The following is a 15,676-nucleotide window of genomic DNA, read 5'->3' as shown; positions in this document are numbered from 1 at the left end:
AATTGTAAGGATTCGGACTCGCTTAGGTGCGGCGGGAGTCAAACATGAGGCACGTTCCTTTAAAATTTCACAGGGTTTATTACTCCATAAACCAGAGACAGCACATAAACAGTCCTTAGCTGGGCTGTGTTCCCTCAGGTCCTGTGCACACAGGTCAGGGCAATGTCCAGAGCAGCGCTCTATCTGCAGCCGCAGACACAGGAAGGCTTCTCCTTCCTTGGAACACAGACCACTCTCTGTAGTGTCGCACCTGGACACATGGAAGTCTGTCCACACTCTGCCAGACTTCCTCACAGTCTCTCTCACATGTGCCAAACACCTTAATTACATAGCCCTGTAACCACACCCATAGGTGAGGTATGGATCACATGAGCTGGTCACATGGTCAGGACTTCACCACAGGTCCTGAACATACACATATCTTCAGGCAAAACGGAGTACATTCCGCACCCAGTGCACTAAATGACATCTTTAGTGCTCATGTACACTATAGGCAAAATACTCCGGGTTGCATCGCAGGGAGCATCCCTCCATGTGACATATCTCCCATTAACCACGCGATCACCTGTCACACCACAGTCCGTATCCAAATAGCATAGAAAGTAGTATAATGGCATATTCTTCAGAATTCTACACCCCCTGTTCCCTTATCTTGCACCTGATGGGAACAGTCTGGTTTCATGACAGCCTGAACTTTTTCATCCTAATTACAAAAATTTATCTTACAGCAACAAAAATAGAGAAACAAAACCTCCAGAGAATGGAGAAAATGAAACTTCAGCTCTGATTTTAGTTTTAACCCTTCACAGGCGGTTGTCTCCGGTTCTACAGGGACGCTTGGCTCACTTCAGTTGAGGATGCCTGGGTCAGAGAGGTTGTATCTTCAGGATACAAGATAGAATTCCTTTTGTGGCCCAGAGATTGTTTTTTCAAATTCTGCCTCTTAAGGGACTGTGAGGTAGCGCTGTTATTCGGGTAGGGGATACTCGCTTGCAGCCACAAAAAAGCAGATCCGGCACGGGTTTTCCACAAAACCATAACTCCATGCGGTTTATTCAGCAGCATAAACCAAAGCAAACAACATAAAGTTCACTTAACGGCATAGCGTCCCTGACAGAGCTTCTCTCTGCCAGCAATGTCCAATATGCAGGCTTTTCAGCCTCAGTTATATCTCACCCCGTCAGGGTTCTCTCATGGCTGCTTATCCATACTGCAGACATTCATTCCCTCCAGGGCACTCTCAGGCACTTGCAGCCATTAAACACAGCGTCCACACGTGCTGTCAGGAAGACAGACATCTCTTTGCACGAGACCTTCCATATGGACCAATTGGGTCCCTGCATTCACCACATGTGACCTACCCTGGCCACATTATATGGTTCATAGCCATACCCACCGGGTCACATGACTGACCTCATCACAGGTCCTTCAAGCATTTACACACTCTTTACAACAGTGTTCTTTAAACACACCCCCTGGGTGGGTTTGTAGGTAACCAGGTCCGCCCATCTCTAGTTACCTGGAGACTTTTCTGTTGTGAGTTCATTTTCTGGTCTACCAGTCAGGCTCCCTCTGGTGGTAACAGGAGATAGTGAGGCTGATTTAATCAGTAGAGATCTGATACCTGATAATGAGGATGACGATTGGACCTCAGGAATCTCAGATTGGATTTAAGACAGCCAACGCCCTACTGTGGTGCTGGTGATTCCTTCTGCTTGTCACGTCTTGGTTCTCAGCTCTGTTCCAGTCAGCTCAAGCTAAGTTTCTCTGTTAATGTTCACACTTGATTTTGTTGTTCTATTCAGTTTTTTGTGTGGTCAGCCAGCCCCGGCTTGGGCTGTGCTGAATTTCCACTCTTATTTATCTGTATTTGCCCAAGTTTCTTTTTGTCCCTTATTAGATTGGCCTCTTTTTGCTCTGTCTCAGAATATTTCAGAGTGCTGATATAGTGGGAGAAGACTAGTGACTTCAGGGTTAATTTTGTTATCAGAAGTGTTGGACATTATTTTGTAGGGTTTTGGGCAGATTGCAGACAGTGTCTGTCCTTTCCTCTCCTTTCTAGTTAGTTTGGGTCCCATTATTTGCTCAGCCTATTTTCCTACCTGTTTGTGTTTTCATCTTGATTCACCGTCAATACATGTGTGGGGGCTGTCTATTCCTTTGGGGTCTGCTCTGGGGCAGTTAGTTTTCCTTTTTCTTGCTTTAGGCTCATTTAGTCCTCTGGCCGTGATGAGGCGTCTAGGTTCATCGTAGGCACGCTCCACGGCTGCTGCTAGTTGTGTGGTGGGATTAGGGATCTGCAATCTGCATAGTTACCAGCTTCTCTGGTTTTTCTGGGCTTAGCATGTTTAGGTTTTTTCCTCCTCGGTGACCCATTCATAACACTTCTCCCTGACACCTTGAAGCAACACCTCAGCAATGTCACTGCTGATCAACACAAGTCTCCATCTCAAAGCCACCCACTTTGAGATACATAACGGCCATTCAGTATTCTGCCATTCATCCTTTCTCCTGGGACATCCACACAGCGCCCCCTAGCGGACTCTGGTTACTACACCACAGGACCCATCTCTTTGGGTTTTTTCGCAGCCATATCCTTTCTCAGAACAGGCGTCATCGTTCTTGTCCCACCTCAGGAACGTTTTACTGGTTTCTATTCAAACCTCTTTGTGGAGCCAAGGAAGGATGGTCTGTTTGACCATTCCTGCATCTCAAGTTACTGAACAAAAGGGTCCGTCTTCTTCATTTCAGGATGGAATCTTAGACTTTCCTGTGTTAGGCATCTTGGATATCCACCAATCTCCATGTCCTGATTTTTCTGTGTCATCAGAGAATCCTCCGTCTTGCGGTGCAGCAGGACCACTTTCAGTTTGTCGCCCTGCCATTCGGACCGACAACCGCACTCAGATAATGGCAGTGGTGATGGCCATCCTACGAATCTGGGGGTCTACTGGTCATATCTTACTTCGATGAGATCTTCAAGGCTATGCCCTTCTTTCTAGCCCAGGAAAGCCTGTCTCAGCTGGATAGTCAACAGGTCAAAATTCCTACCCAGTGTCTGATTTTCTTGGGCATGCTTTTCGACAACTTTCAGGCAAAGCGCTTTAGGCCCCTCAGTCTCTGACTCTTCGCTCGGCCATGGCGGTTCTGGGCAGGATGGTTTCCGCTTAGGAGGCGATACCCTTCGTTCAATTCCGCACCAGGCCGCTTCAGCAGACCATTCTGTCTCAGTGGAACAGGTCTGTCCTTTTCCCTGGATCGTCCAGTCCAAATCTCATTACAAATCAGGGCATCCGTAAACTGGTGGCTGTCCTCATTCGTCGGGGGTCGGTCCTTCCTCCCTACTCCTCGGCTGAGCATTCTTCCGCGGTCCATGGCCATTTGTCGTTGAAAGAGACTTTGCTGTCCATCAACATTCTTTAGAGCCATTCTTCTGTCCCTTCTCCACTGGCAGAATCATCTCAGGGGACTACCAGTTTGAATTTGCTGTGGCGAATTCGCAGTCAACCACCAGGGAGCCCTTTTGCCATGACCGGAGTCTCCCAAGATTCTTATCTGGTCAGAGAACAGGGTACCAGCAGAGCACATTCATGGTGTAGGTAACTGAGCGGCTGACTGAGTCGCGAGGATCTCGCGACTGGAGAATGGTCTCTGCATCAGGACGTCTTCCATCAGATTTGTCCACAGTGGGGCACTCCGGATGTGGATCTCATGGCGTCCTGGATGAACATAAAGGCCCTGCAGTTTGTCTCCAGGTCCCACGGTCAGTGTCACCCTGGTCACAGTTCACTCTTCCTTAACGGTTCCTGCCTCTACCCAAGTGGTTGAAGAAAATCAAAGTAGAAGGTGTGCGGATTATCCTAATAGTACTGGATTGGCCCAATAGGGCCTGGTATGCAGAGATCGTTAATTTACTTAGATGCCCCTTGAAGGCTCTTGGACAGACCAGATCTGCTTTCTCAGGGTCACATCTTCCACCAGAATTCTCACTTGATTTGACAGCGTGGCTGTTGAAACTGTGGTTCTAAGAGTGTCTGGGTTCTCAGGGCGCGGGAATCAGACGATGATCCGGGCTCGGAATCAGGCATAGTTTTGAATCTATTATCAGTTTGAATGCTTTCTTCCATTGGTGTGAGACTAATTACACAGTGTTTATGGTTTTTCTCTTTTCCCTCTATTCTAGCCTTCCTTCAGGCAGGACTCGACACACATTATCGATTCTTTTCCAAAAGAATTCAGTTACACATTCTCAGGTCAGAACTTTTCAGCAAGTGTGTCATGCAGCTCCTCCATAGTGACCACTAGTAGATCCCTGGGACATCAGTCTGGTTCTGGAGGCTCTCAGGACTTCCCCCTCAGAAGTCTGTCTTTTGAAGGTGTTTTTCTTTCGTGGCCATCACTTCCAGCAGGTGGGTTTCAAAGCAGGCAGCATTCATGTTACCCACCCTTCCTTATTCAGCACCAGGATAAGTTGGTTTTGCGGCCTTTACTTGCTTTTCTTCCCAAGGTAGTCTGTCCTATTTTGTTCAGCTCTGGTAACCCTCTGGCATGCTCACTGAGCAGGTTGGACCTGGTCAGGGCAATTCACATTTACCTATCTAGAATCATCCCCTTCCAGAGGACAGATTCTCTTTCTGTTGTCCCTGAGGGTACTTGTAGAGGCCTTCCAGTGTACCAGGCTACAGTTGCACGCTGGAGCTAAGGAACAATCTTGGAAGCATACCAGATTAAGACCAGAGCACCTCCCCATGAGTGTAAGGCGCACTCTACTCAAGCGGTGGGTGCCTCCTGGGCAGTTCGCCATCAGGCATCTGCCCTACAGCTTTCCAAAGCGGTGACCTGGTCTTCCATTCACGCATTCGTTAAATTCTACAAGGTTCATACCTACACCTCGGCAGGAGAAACTTACAAGAGGCAGTGGCTAGTTCTCAGACCTGAATGGCGTTTGTGCCGTTTCTTTCCCCTAAAGACATCAAGGTTTCCTGTGTCCCCCTATTAAGTGAGAGAACAAGATTTTTGGTTACTCACTATAAAATCTGTTTCTCGAGCCCTCATTGGGTTACACCTACATTTTACAGTGGTGTTAACTTTAACCCCTTAATGACCGGAGCTTTTTCAGTTTTGCGGTTTCATTTTTCACTCCCCTTCTTCCCGGAGCCATAGCTTATTTTTTCGGTCAGTATTGTCATGTGAGGGCTTATTTTTTGCAGGACGAGTTGCACTTTTGAATGACATCATTGGATTTAACATGTCATGCACTTGAAAACGGGGAAAAAAAGATTCCAAGTGCAGTGAAATTGCAAAAAAAAAAATGCAATCTCACTTTTTTTTTGGTTTGGCTTTTTTTTTTGCTAGGTTCACTGAATGCTAAAACTGCCCTCCCATTATGATTCTCCAGGTCATTACCAGTTCATAGACACCAAACATGTCTAGCTTTTTTTTTTTTTTTTTTTTTTTTTTTATTATGAGTGGTGAAAAATTCTAAACTTTGCTAAAAAAAAAAACAAAACAACTTTGCGCCATTTTCCAATACCCGTAGCGTCTCCATTTTTCGTGATCTGGGGTTGGGTGTGGGCTTGTTTTTTGCGCGCCAAGCTGACGTTTTTACGGATACCATTTACGTCCAGATATGATCTTTTGGTCGCCTTTTATTGCATTTTAATTCTGGTGTTTCGATTTTTTTTTTTTTTTTTTTTATTTCCCGCTATGCCGTTTAGCAATTGGGTTAATCTTTGATTAGGTATTGCTGGGTTCAGGATCAACCAATGTGTTTTTTTAATTTTATTTTGAATGGGGCAAAGAAAAAATATAGAAGTTTAAAACTTTAATTTTGGCATGCTTCAATAGCCTCCATGGGAGGCTAGAAGCATTCACAACTCGATCGGCTCTGCTACATATAGGCGATGAGCAGATCGCCTATATGTAGCAGAATTACAGCACTGCTATGATCGCCGACCACTGGGTGGCGATTAAAGCAATGCCTCATCAACAACCATAGAGGTCTATAGGACAGGGTTCCCCAACTCCAGTCCTCAAGGCCCACCAACAGGTCATGTTTTCAGGTTTTCCCTTGTATTGTACAGGTGATGCAATTATCACCTGAGCAACACTAAGGAAATCCTGAAAACATGACCTGTTGGTGGGCCTTGAGGACTGGAGTTGGGGAACCCTGCTCTAGACCTCTGGTTGTGATGGCAACGCATCGCTGACCCCCGATCACGTGACGGGGGTCAGCGACACGCTCATTTCCATCCGCAGGCTCTAGTTAAAGACCGCTGTCAGCGTTTGACAGCAGGATTTAACTAGTTAATAGGTGTGGGCAGATTGCGATTCCGCTCGCCCTATTGCGAGCAGCATTCACCCATGGTTTCCCAAATGAAGGCTGAGAAATTTTACAGTGGCTAACTAAAAATCTTGTTTTGGGGATACTATAGTTGGCGTCATATTTCATGGGGGCAATGAAAGGGCAATCTAGGGGCTTCAATAAGAGGAACATTAAGTTTGAGATGAGTCCTCCTGTGACCCTGCTGAATATTAAGTTGAGAACTTCTATTGGGCCCATAATTTCTAAGTACGCCCCTGTATGGGTGGAGTCATAGTATTTTTGTATAAAGCAACCATATACCGGCTCCTGAATTGTAGACATAATAAATCTGATCTAAAGCACAGATATCTACAGATGGGTGTGAATAGGTTGAGAAAAAAATACTACAACCCACTTAGCAATTAGTTTAGTTTATTGATATTGTTACAGATCGATGTTTATAGTACAACTGTGTCCTCAGTACACAAAACCTGGAAGAAATTCTTGATTTGGATTTAAAAAAACAAAAAACAAAACATATAAAACCTGTTTACAAGTGCCATTCATTGTAATAAAAAAAAAAAAAATTCTTGCAGGTCGACATCGAAGTGGACTTCATCAGATTCTCGTTTCACTGACACGTTATCTGAAGACTTAAAATAGAGACAGTTTATGTATTTTTAGTTTTCTTAAAAAAAAAAAAAAAAAAAAAAATATCCAGACAGAAGAATCTAAAACGCTGCAGCTTATTTGTCTTCAGTTTTCTGCTGCTTTGGTTCTGGTTCATCTGTGGTCTTGTCCTCCAGCTGCCTCTTCTTTGTACTTTCTGGCGATTCTGTCCCATTTTTAGCCTCGGCGGACTCTGAAATGTGTCAAGTGAAGTTAGAATTAAGAAAAGAACATGGGAAAAGAAAATTCACGAGGATGTTGCTTGGGTTTGTAATTTCAGCAGTGCACAATAGCGAATGGTTGTAAAATACCAATGAACGCCTGGTCCACGGAGAAGAACAGCCAGGAACCTGTGGCCATGAACTAATCATGTATATAATCTCTACGTGTTACAGAAAAATTAAAGTACCTTCCATATCTTCTTCATCACTGCTGTCAAATTTCTTCTTTTTCCCCTGGAACTGTATCTTCTTTCTGGATGAATCATTGTTTCTTCCACCCCTTCCCTTACCTTTCTTCCCACCTGCAGATATATAAAACAGTGACAGATATGCTACAAGCAGAAATACTACAAGAACACTAGGCAGAATTTTCAGCAATAAAGTCCGTATACCCTGGATGTGTGTACAATACATTGTTAATTCTCTCACCTAAACACTTTCTACCCAGCAATTTTGCATGGGACATGCGGCCAGTCAGATTTGATCAAGGTCTCATGCACCCCGGCATTACGAACCATATCCCTGTACAACAGCCACAGGCGCGCAGCATGCCGTCATATGGTGCCCTGTACAGAACTGACCAGCATGCGACTCAGAGACAAGGTCTCGTATTTCCCACTGAAGTCTTGGGGTGCTTTCACATTGCGTTCTTTGTTCCTATCTCTATAATTTTCTGGACATTATATTGTATGACCAATAGTAAATTAGGTGCTATTGGAGGTGACACCATCCACCATGTAAGAACTGGTATAAAACCTGTGATTCATAGAAAACCCTAATTTTGCGCTGTAAGAACAGCAACTGGCTGTAGTTTCAAATGTCTGTCATTGGTGGGTGGCAGCAGGACCTGTGTAAACGCGGCATCCACCGCTGCCAAAAACTTTTTGATACTTGGGCAGCGGGTCGTAGGTATCGCTCATCGCGCGAGAACGTCCAGGACCGTTTCTCGTCGTCAGCTTCCTGCGGTGCTTTCTGTGGAGAGACGAGCGACAAGCCGGGCGGGAGGACGCAGGATCGCCTAGTGTGACAGGTAAGTAGCAACCCCCATCCCCAGCGGTGTCGCTGGTGAGATCTGCCTGTGTGGCAGCTCACTAGTGACCACTTAGCGATGTACCAGCGATCCTGACCTCATCATATCGCTGGTACATCGCCAAGTGTGACAGTACCTGTAAAGTGTAACTGCAGTTTCAGGAGAACTTGTAGATCCTCCCTCCTCTTCATAAAATCTTATAAGCACTAACTGATGTCAGTAGTGGGAAATTCTGTATTTACCAGTAAACAGATTTATCTGAAATGTTCCAAAACTGCCCATTTAAGTACTATTTATTGCATGGAAGTGTTCCTACAAGCAAAACAGCCATAGTGTGACCGACCGCACCTCTGCTCTCCCCTTTCTAAATCAGCTATTCCAGGGGCAGAACAGGAGCATGGACCAATGCTAACTGGCCGCAAAAAAAAAAAAAAAAAAAAAACTAATATATCTCTCAAGTAAGCATCCCTTGTAGACATGGACTTACCTTTTCCTTTCCATTTATTATAAGATTCTTGTTGATTTTCCATGATTTTCTTTAATGCCGCCTTCTCCACATCACCCTCAAGATGTTCCCAGTTCACATCCTTCTCTTTCAGCTGTAGGTTGCCATCATTTGCAGCTTTGGCCTTCTCCAACACCTCTTTTGCATTGCTTTTAAATAATACGATTCCCTTTTGGGGGACAAATGGGGAATATATATATATATATATATATATATACACACACACACACACATACATTGAAAAAACTATACACACATGTATAACATCTTATTTAAATATATACATATACACACACCTCTATCACTCCAATGTACAAGACCTTAGCTATTAGCTGCTGCAGCAGATGTGCAGTAAAGTGAACAATCTACTTCATACGGACGTGATCATTTACCTCCTTGGCTCCTCTGCTAAAATCAATCCATTTTACTTCCCCGTGCGTCTGGAATAAAGCATGAACATCTTCTCTGGAAGTCATGTTGTCCAGTTCACCTGAGAACTTTAGGAGGCAGCCGATCTGTTCGTCTAAGGATTTCTGTAAAAGAATGTTAACGTGCATTAAAAAAAAAAAAAAAGGGTAAGGGAACGTTCACGTGATTTTTGCCATAGACTCTGCACCAAATCCACATAAGAAAAACGCTTTAGATTGGAATGAATATTTATATATATATATATATATATATATATATACACATATACACACACACACACACACACACTCACTGGCCACTTTATTAGGTACACCTGTCCAACTGTGTGTTAAGACTTAATTTCTAATCAGCCAATCACATGGCGGCAACTCAGTGCATTTAGGCATGTAGACATGGTCAAGACAATCTCCTGCAGTTCAAACCGAGCATCAGTATGGGGAAGAAAGGTGATTTGAGTGCCTTTGAACGTGGCATGATTGTTGGTGCCAGAAGGGCTGGTCTGAGTATTTCAGAAACTGCTGATCTACTGGGATTTTCACGCACAACCATCTCTAGGGTTTACAGAGAATGGTCCGAAAAAGAAAAAAAATCCAGTGAGCGGCAGTTCTGTGGCCGGAAATGCCTTGTTGATGCCAGAGGTCAGAGGAGAATGGGCATACTGGTTCGAGCTGATAGAAAGGCAACAGTGACTCAAATTGCCACCCGTTACAACCAAGGTAGGCAGAAGAGCATCTCTGAACGCACAGTGCGTCGAACTTTGAGGCAGATGGGCTACAGCAGCAGAAGACCACACTGGGTACCACTCCTCTCAGCTAAGAACAGGCATCTGATGGCTACTTTCAGCAGGATAATGCGCCATGTCATAAAGCTCGAATCATCTCAGATTGGTTTCTTGAACATGACAATGAGTTCACTGTACTCAAATGGCCTCCTCAGTCACCAGATCTCAATCCAATAGAGCATCTTTGGGATGTGGTGGAACGGGAGATTCGCATCAGGGATGTGCAGCCGACAAATCTGCGCCAACTGTGTGATGCCATCATGTCAATATGGTCCAAAATCTCTGAGGAATGCTTCCAGCACCTTGTTGAATCTCTGCCACGAAGAATTGAGGCAGTTCTGAAGGCAAAAGGGGGTCCAACCCGTTACTAGCAAGGTGTACCTAATAAAGTGGCCAGTGAGTGTATATATATATATATATACACACACACACACACACACAAAGTGCCACTAACGTACACGATTTAGGAAAGTTGCTTGTATATTAAAAATAAAAATCAAAGGATGTGCATACCATTTCAGCTTCTTCTGCTTGCTTCTGAGCATCTGCTTTCTTTCTGGAAGACAAAAATAATGTTATTTGCATCCTTTTATCAACAAATAAATGGTTATTATATATATATATATATACACACACACACACACACACACACACACACACACAATTCTACACTTATTTTTCTCACTCCTCTGTAGATAAGCTTCTTTCTCCTGCAGTTTACAATATGAAGTAGTATTTTATCGCATGTAAATATGAAATGTGAATTGCATTACTGCTGTAGATAAGGAAAAAAAAAAAAAAAAAAATTAGGTATTAGACCTACCGGTAATGATGAGTTGAGCGAAACGGGTCGAACAATTTCAAAAGTCGCCGACTTTTGGCAAAGTCGGGTTTCATGAAACGAAACCCGACCCTAGGATGAGGTCGGCCACGAGGTCGGCGACTTACGCGCCAAAGTCGCGTTTCAAAAGTTTGTTTAGCGCTCTTTTTCAGCCAATCAGGATCCACGGACACTGGGCAACGTGATGACATAGGCAGGGGTCGCCACCATCTTTCAGAAGGGCATGCAAGTGATTGGCTTGCTTTGGTGGGCGTCACAGGGGTTATAAAAGGGCGTGCACGCCGACCGCCATCTTACTTCTGCCGATCTTAGCATAGGGAGAGGTTGCTGATTCTGTAGGGAGAGCGTTAGGCAGGGAAGAAGAAAAAAAAAACTGCTTCTGCTGCTAGCGATTTTGCCTGTGCAACACACCAGTCAGTGTGTGTGCAGTGCAAGGGAAGCTATATTGTGGTGGATCAGCGGTGTTGGTTGTTACGCTGCCTTCTAAGGCTTCCTGACAGCTGCATTGCTGTTTCTCCACTGCTCTGCAAACTGCTTTTTTAAAAGCAATCCCAATTTTTTTTTTTGTCCTGCTAAGGTACTGAGCGTGCATTTATTCACACCATACAGCGGTGTACGCTCCTCACACAGTACCGTGTAACGGCTGTTATCACAGCCACAGTGAAGCTGTGTGTCACTGTGGAGGACTTGTTCCGTTCTTACAGACCTACACTCTAGGGAGATTCCTATTCTGCCCAATTCTACAATTCACTTTTTTCACACCTGTGCCATCGAGCCTGTGACATAGCGCTCTGATATTCATTGGGCCTCACACAATCCAAAAGTGTCCAGTGTCTGCAGAAATTCAAAATCTCCCTTATCCTGTAGTCACTTTTTTCACACCTGCTGCATCGAGCCTGTGACATAGCGCTCTGATATTCATTGGGCCTCACACAATCCAAAAGTGTCCAGTGTCCACAAGTGTCTGCATAAATTCAAAATCTCACAGAAATTCAAAATCTCCCTTATCCTGTAGTCACTTTTTTCACACCTGTGCCATCGAGCCTGTGACATAGCGCTCTGATATTCAGTGGGCCTCACACAATCCAAAAGTGTCCAGTGTCCACTAGTGTGTGCAGAAAATCTAAATCTCCCCTGTCCTATAGACACCTTGTTTTACATTATATAGTTTGTTGGATTTTGTCTACATTTCTACCAAAAATTAGGAAGGCTGGTGGAAGAGGCCGTGGAATTGGGCGGGGGTTGGCAGCTGGTAATGATGGTGTTGGATCTGATGGTAGTGGCAAAAGCAAAATAGGACCGAATGCAGGAGGTGTTGAGCCTGCGTCATCGTCTGGCTCCATAAGGCTTCGAAGGCTTAGTTTTCTAGGAGTTGGCAAACCGCTTTTAACGCCAGAGCATCAGGAAAAAGTTTTGTCTTATATTGCTGACTCAGCCTCCAGCTCTATCGCCTCCTCTTCTGAAGTTGTAAAAAGTAAAAGCACTGAGTCGTCATTGGAGGCTCATGTTCATGAACCACACCTTTCCTTGTGTCCTTCACCACAATCAAGTGAAATGGTGAATTACACAGGCCAAGATGAATCTGACATGGAGTGCACTGATGCACAGCCGTTGATAGAGGATTATGCTGGTACATTCACTCAGAGCACTACATTGTCCTCGCAGTGTACAGAGCCAGATTCTGACCCTGATGACACTCAGGTGCCCCTTCCCGCACACTATACCACCATCCATACACGGTGACACAGAGGAAGGTGCACATGACATTGAAGAGGAGGTGATGGATGACCCAGTTGTTGACCCAGATTGGCATCCATTGGGGGAAGAGGGTGCTGCTTCCAATAGCTCAGATGAGGAGCATCCACAGCAGACATCAACATCGCAACAGCTGTTATCTGGCAGGCCCGGAGCACTCCAAAGACAGGTTCCAAACATCAAAAGAGTTGCTGGACAGCTTGTCCAGAGGGTCAAAAGATCACAGCTTGCTAGGCCGCAAAATGTCTGCCAAAGTAGGAAGAGTGCAGTGTGGCACTTTTTTGAACAAAATCCTCATGATCAGGCCAAGGTTATCTGTAAGAAGTGCGCAAAGACCTTTAGCCGAGGGAAAAATCTGAAAAATTTGAATACCAGTTGCATGCTTAAACCAGCATGCACTTGCAAGCGTGGACACAACACCAAACCTCAAGTGCCACATGTGCAACTGATCACAAAGAAGGTAGTCAGCAACGCTACATTGTTTCCCCCACTGTAAGCCCACCGGTTAGCACAGCAGCAAATGTTGAGGTGTCGTTGCAAGGCCACAGCAGCAGGGAATCCCACTGTTATATCAACGAAATACTGAATCTAGGCCATCAGAAAGAACACCAACTCCATCACCATCATCAACCCTCTCTCAGTCCGCCCTGTCCACCGCTACTTCTACCATATGCAGCTCTCAAGTCCAGCTCACCCTCCCAGAGACTATGAGTAGGTCAAGAAAGTACTCAGTCTCTCATCCGCGTACACTGGGTTTGAACGCCCACATTGCCAAACTAATCTCATTTGAGATGATGCCCCATCGGTTGGTGGAAAGCGCAGCTTTCCGCGAACTCATGGCCTATGCAGTACCACGCTATGACCTACCCAGTCGCCACTTCTTCTCTCGCAAAGCCATCCCAGCCCTCCACCATCATGTGAAAGACTGCATTGTCCATGCACTCAAGCAGTCAGTGAGTGGAAAGGTGCACCTCACAACTGATGCATGGTCCAGTCGGCATGGCCAGGGCCGTTACGTGTCCATCACTGCGCACTGGGTTAATGTGGTGGATGCAGGGTCCACAGGGGACAGCGGTGGTGGGACAGTGCTGCCTAGCCCACGGTATAGGAAACAGTTGGCTGTAGGCGTTCCACCCTCCTCCTCCTCCAGAAGCGAAAGCTCGTCCACAGAGCGCAGTCGTACGAGCACTCCATCTGCAGCTGCCACTGTTGCACACGAGGTGTCCCCCTATCGAGCAGCTAGTGGAAAGCGTCAGCAGGCTGTGTTGCAGATGATGTGTTTGGGCGACAGACACACCGCCGAGGTGCTGGCCGAGTACTTGAAGCGACAAACTGAGTCATGGCTGGGCAGTGTACATCTTGAGGCAGGCAAGGTAGTTAGTGATAACGGCCGTAATTTTGTGGCAGCCATAGCCCTTTCAAAACTCAGCCACATACCTTGCTTGGCTCACACCTTGAACCTGGTGGTGCAGTGCTTCCTCAAAAATTATCCGGAGTTAACAGCCCTGCTCCAGAAGGTGCGAAGACTGTGCGCGCACATCCGCCGGTTGCCTGTACACTCCGTTCGCATGCAGAAGCTGCAGCGATTGCTCCACCTTCCCAACCACCGCCTCATTATCGACATTGCAACAAGGTGGAACTCCACCCTGCACATGGTGGAGCGGCTGTGCGAGCAGAGGCAGGCCATAATGCATTTGTGGGAGGATACACGGCCAGGCACTTTGAGAGCAGACATGGAGTTGACAGGTGTGCAGTGGTCGAAGCTGAAAGACCTCTGTAAAGTCCTTCAGTGTTTTGAGGAATGCACACGGCTGGTAAGCGCAGACGACGCCATCCTAAGCATGAGCATCCCATTTATGCGTCTGCTCATGCAAACTTTGACGCACCTTAAGGAGCAGGCGTCTGCAGCCAATGTTGACGAGGAGGAAGAGGTGGAGGGAATCCTTGATGACATTCAGCCATTGTCTGCTCAGGGACCTCTCCTGGACGAGTTGGAGGAAGAAGAGGAGGAGGATGATGATGGGGATGATTACTTAGGGGAGGAGGATGCATCTCGTGGGGCAAGTGAAAATGTTGGCGTGGCAAGGTCTGGTACAGGGTTTGTGCGTGACTGGAGGGATGTGGATTTGCCAGAAAGTGCTCCTCCAACCAGCACTCGCAGTGCATCATTGACACCGGGAACATTGGCCCACATGTCAGATTATGCCTTGCGGATCCTAAAAAGGGACCCCCGCATTGCCAAAATGATGAACAATGACGACTACTGGTTGGCCAGCATCCTGGATCCACGCTATAAAGGCAAATTACAAAACATCATGCCACAGGAGAACCTTAACCTAATATTGGCTAATAAACAAGCAACTCTGGTAAATCGGTTGCTTGAGGCATTCCCAGCACACAGCAGCGGTGATGGTTCTCACACGAGCCGGGGGTAGCTTGGCAGAGGTGTTCATGGTGCACACAGCAGAAGTGGCGTTGGAGACAGGGGTTTCATGACAATGTTGTGGACTGATTTTTCAAGTACCGCTCACACAACTGGTAATACAGCATCGATGGAAAGTGACAGGAGACAGCAGTTGTCAACTATGATTACAAACTACTTTTCCTCCCATATCGATGTTCTCCCACACAGGTCATTCCCCTTTGACTATTGGGCTGCTAAACTGGACACCTGGCCTGAATTGGCACAATATGCCTTACAGGAGCTCGCTTGCCCAGCTGCAAGTGTGCTATCGGAAAAAGTCTTCAGTGCAGCTGGATCAATCCTGACAGAAAAAAGGACCCGTCTGTCAACCCAAAATGTGGATGATCTAACCTTCATTAAAATGAACCATGCATGGGTTTCCAAGGATTTTGTCCTACCTTCCCGATGACACATAGGGTGACAGAAAAATGGCTTGCTTTGGTCCACCTCTTCCTGGGACTTGACCTATTTCGCCTTTTGCATCAGCTGAATGTCCAACATCAGCATATGCCACTTTCTAAAACTCCCTAACTGTGCTGCCTCCCCCCCCCATGGCCGGGGTCACCACCTAGCGCACGACACCGTGCGAGTGCCGTTGCCCTGGACAGGTGGGTAGGCCGACTCTTGGGCGCGGGCACTGGCACAGGGTCCCTCATAGTGCAATCAAGTGTCTGACG

The 15,676-nt window shown here is 46.1% G+C and overlaps 2 protein-coding genes across 3 annotated transcripts in view; one reads left to right on the top strand and one right to left on the bottom strand.

Annotated features, from left to right (window-relative positions):
* The window catches only part of METTL5 (methyltransferase 5, N6-adenosine), a 33,726-nt gene extending 26,327 nt beyond the window's left edge, over window positions 1–7,399 (top strand). The window contains exon 7 of one of the 2 annotated variants that reach the window (XM_073545834.1): window positions 6,901–7,399. In XM_073545834.1, coding sequence (XP_073401935.1) covers window positions 6,901–6,942 — 42 coding nt within the window. In that variant the 3' untranslated portion in view covers window positions 6,943–7,399. Of the gene's footprint in view, window positions 1–4,183; window positions 5,402–6,900 lie in introns of those variants that run through there. The other variant, XM_073545833.1, reaches the window with a different exon arrangement.
* The window catches only part of SSB (small RNA binding exonuclease protection factor La), a 30,814-nt gene continuing 21,857 nt past the window's right edge, over window positions 6,720–15,676 (bottom strand). The window contains exons 8-12 of the mRNA XM_073545832.1: window positions 10,453–10,495; window positions 9,122–9,262; window positions 8,712–8,898; window positions 7,383–7,496; window positions 6,720–7,166 (exon numbers count right to left, since the gene is read on the bottom strand). Coding sequence (XP_073401933.1) covers window positions 7,051–7,166; window positions 7,383–7,496; window positions 8,712–8,898; window positions 9,122–9,262; window positions 10,453–10,495 — 601 coding nt within the window. The 3' untranslated portion in view covers window positions 6,720–7,050. The remainder of the gene's footprint in view (window positions 7,167–7,382; window positions 7,497–8,711; window positions 8,899–9,121; window positions 9,263–10,452; window positions 10,496–15,676) is intronic.

Source organism: Dendrobates tinctorius, unplaced genomic scaffold (assembly GCF_039654945.1).
Source record: "Dendrobates tinctorius isolate UK_male_01 unplaced genomic scaffold, ASM3965494v1 ptg000143l, whole genome shotgun sequence".
NCBI lineage: Eukaryota > Metazoa > Chordata > Amphibia > Anura > Dendrobatidae > Dendrobates > Dendrobates tinctorius.
The sequence above is the reverse complement of the archived record's forward strand: the minus strand, read 5'-3'. Positions and strand labels throughout refer to the sequence as shown.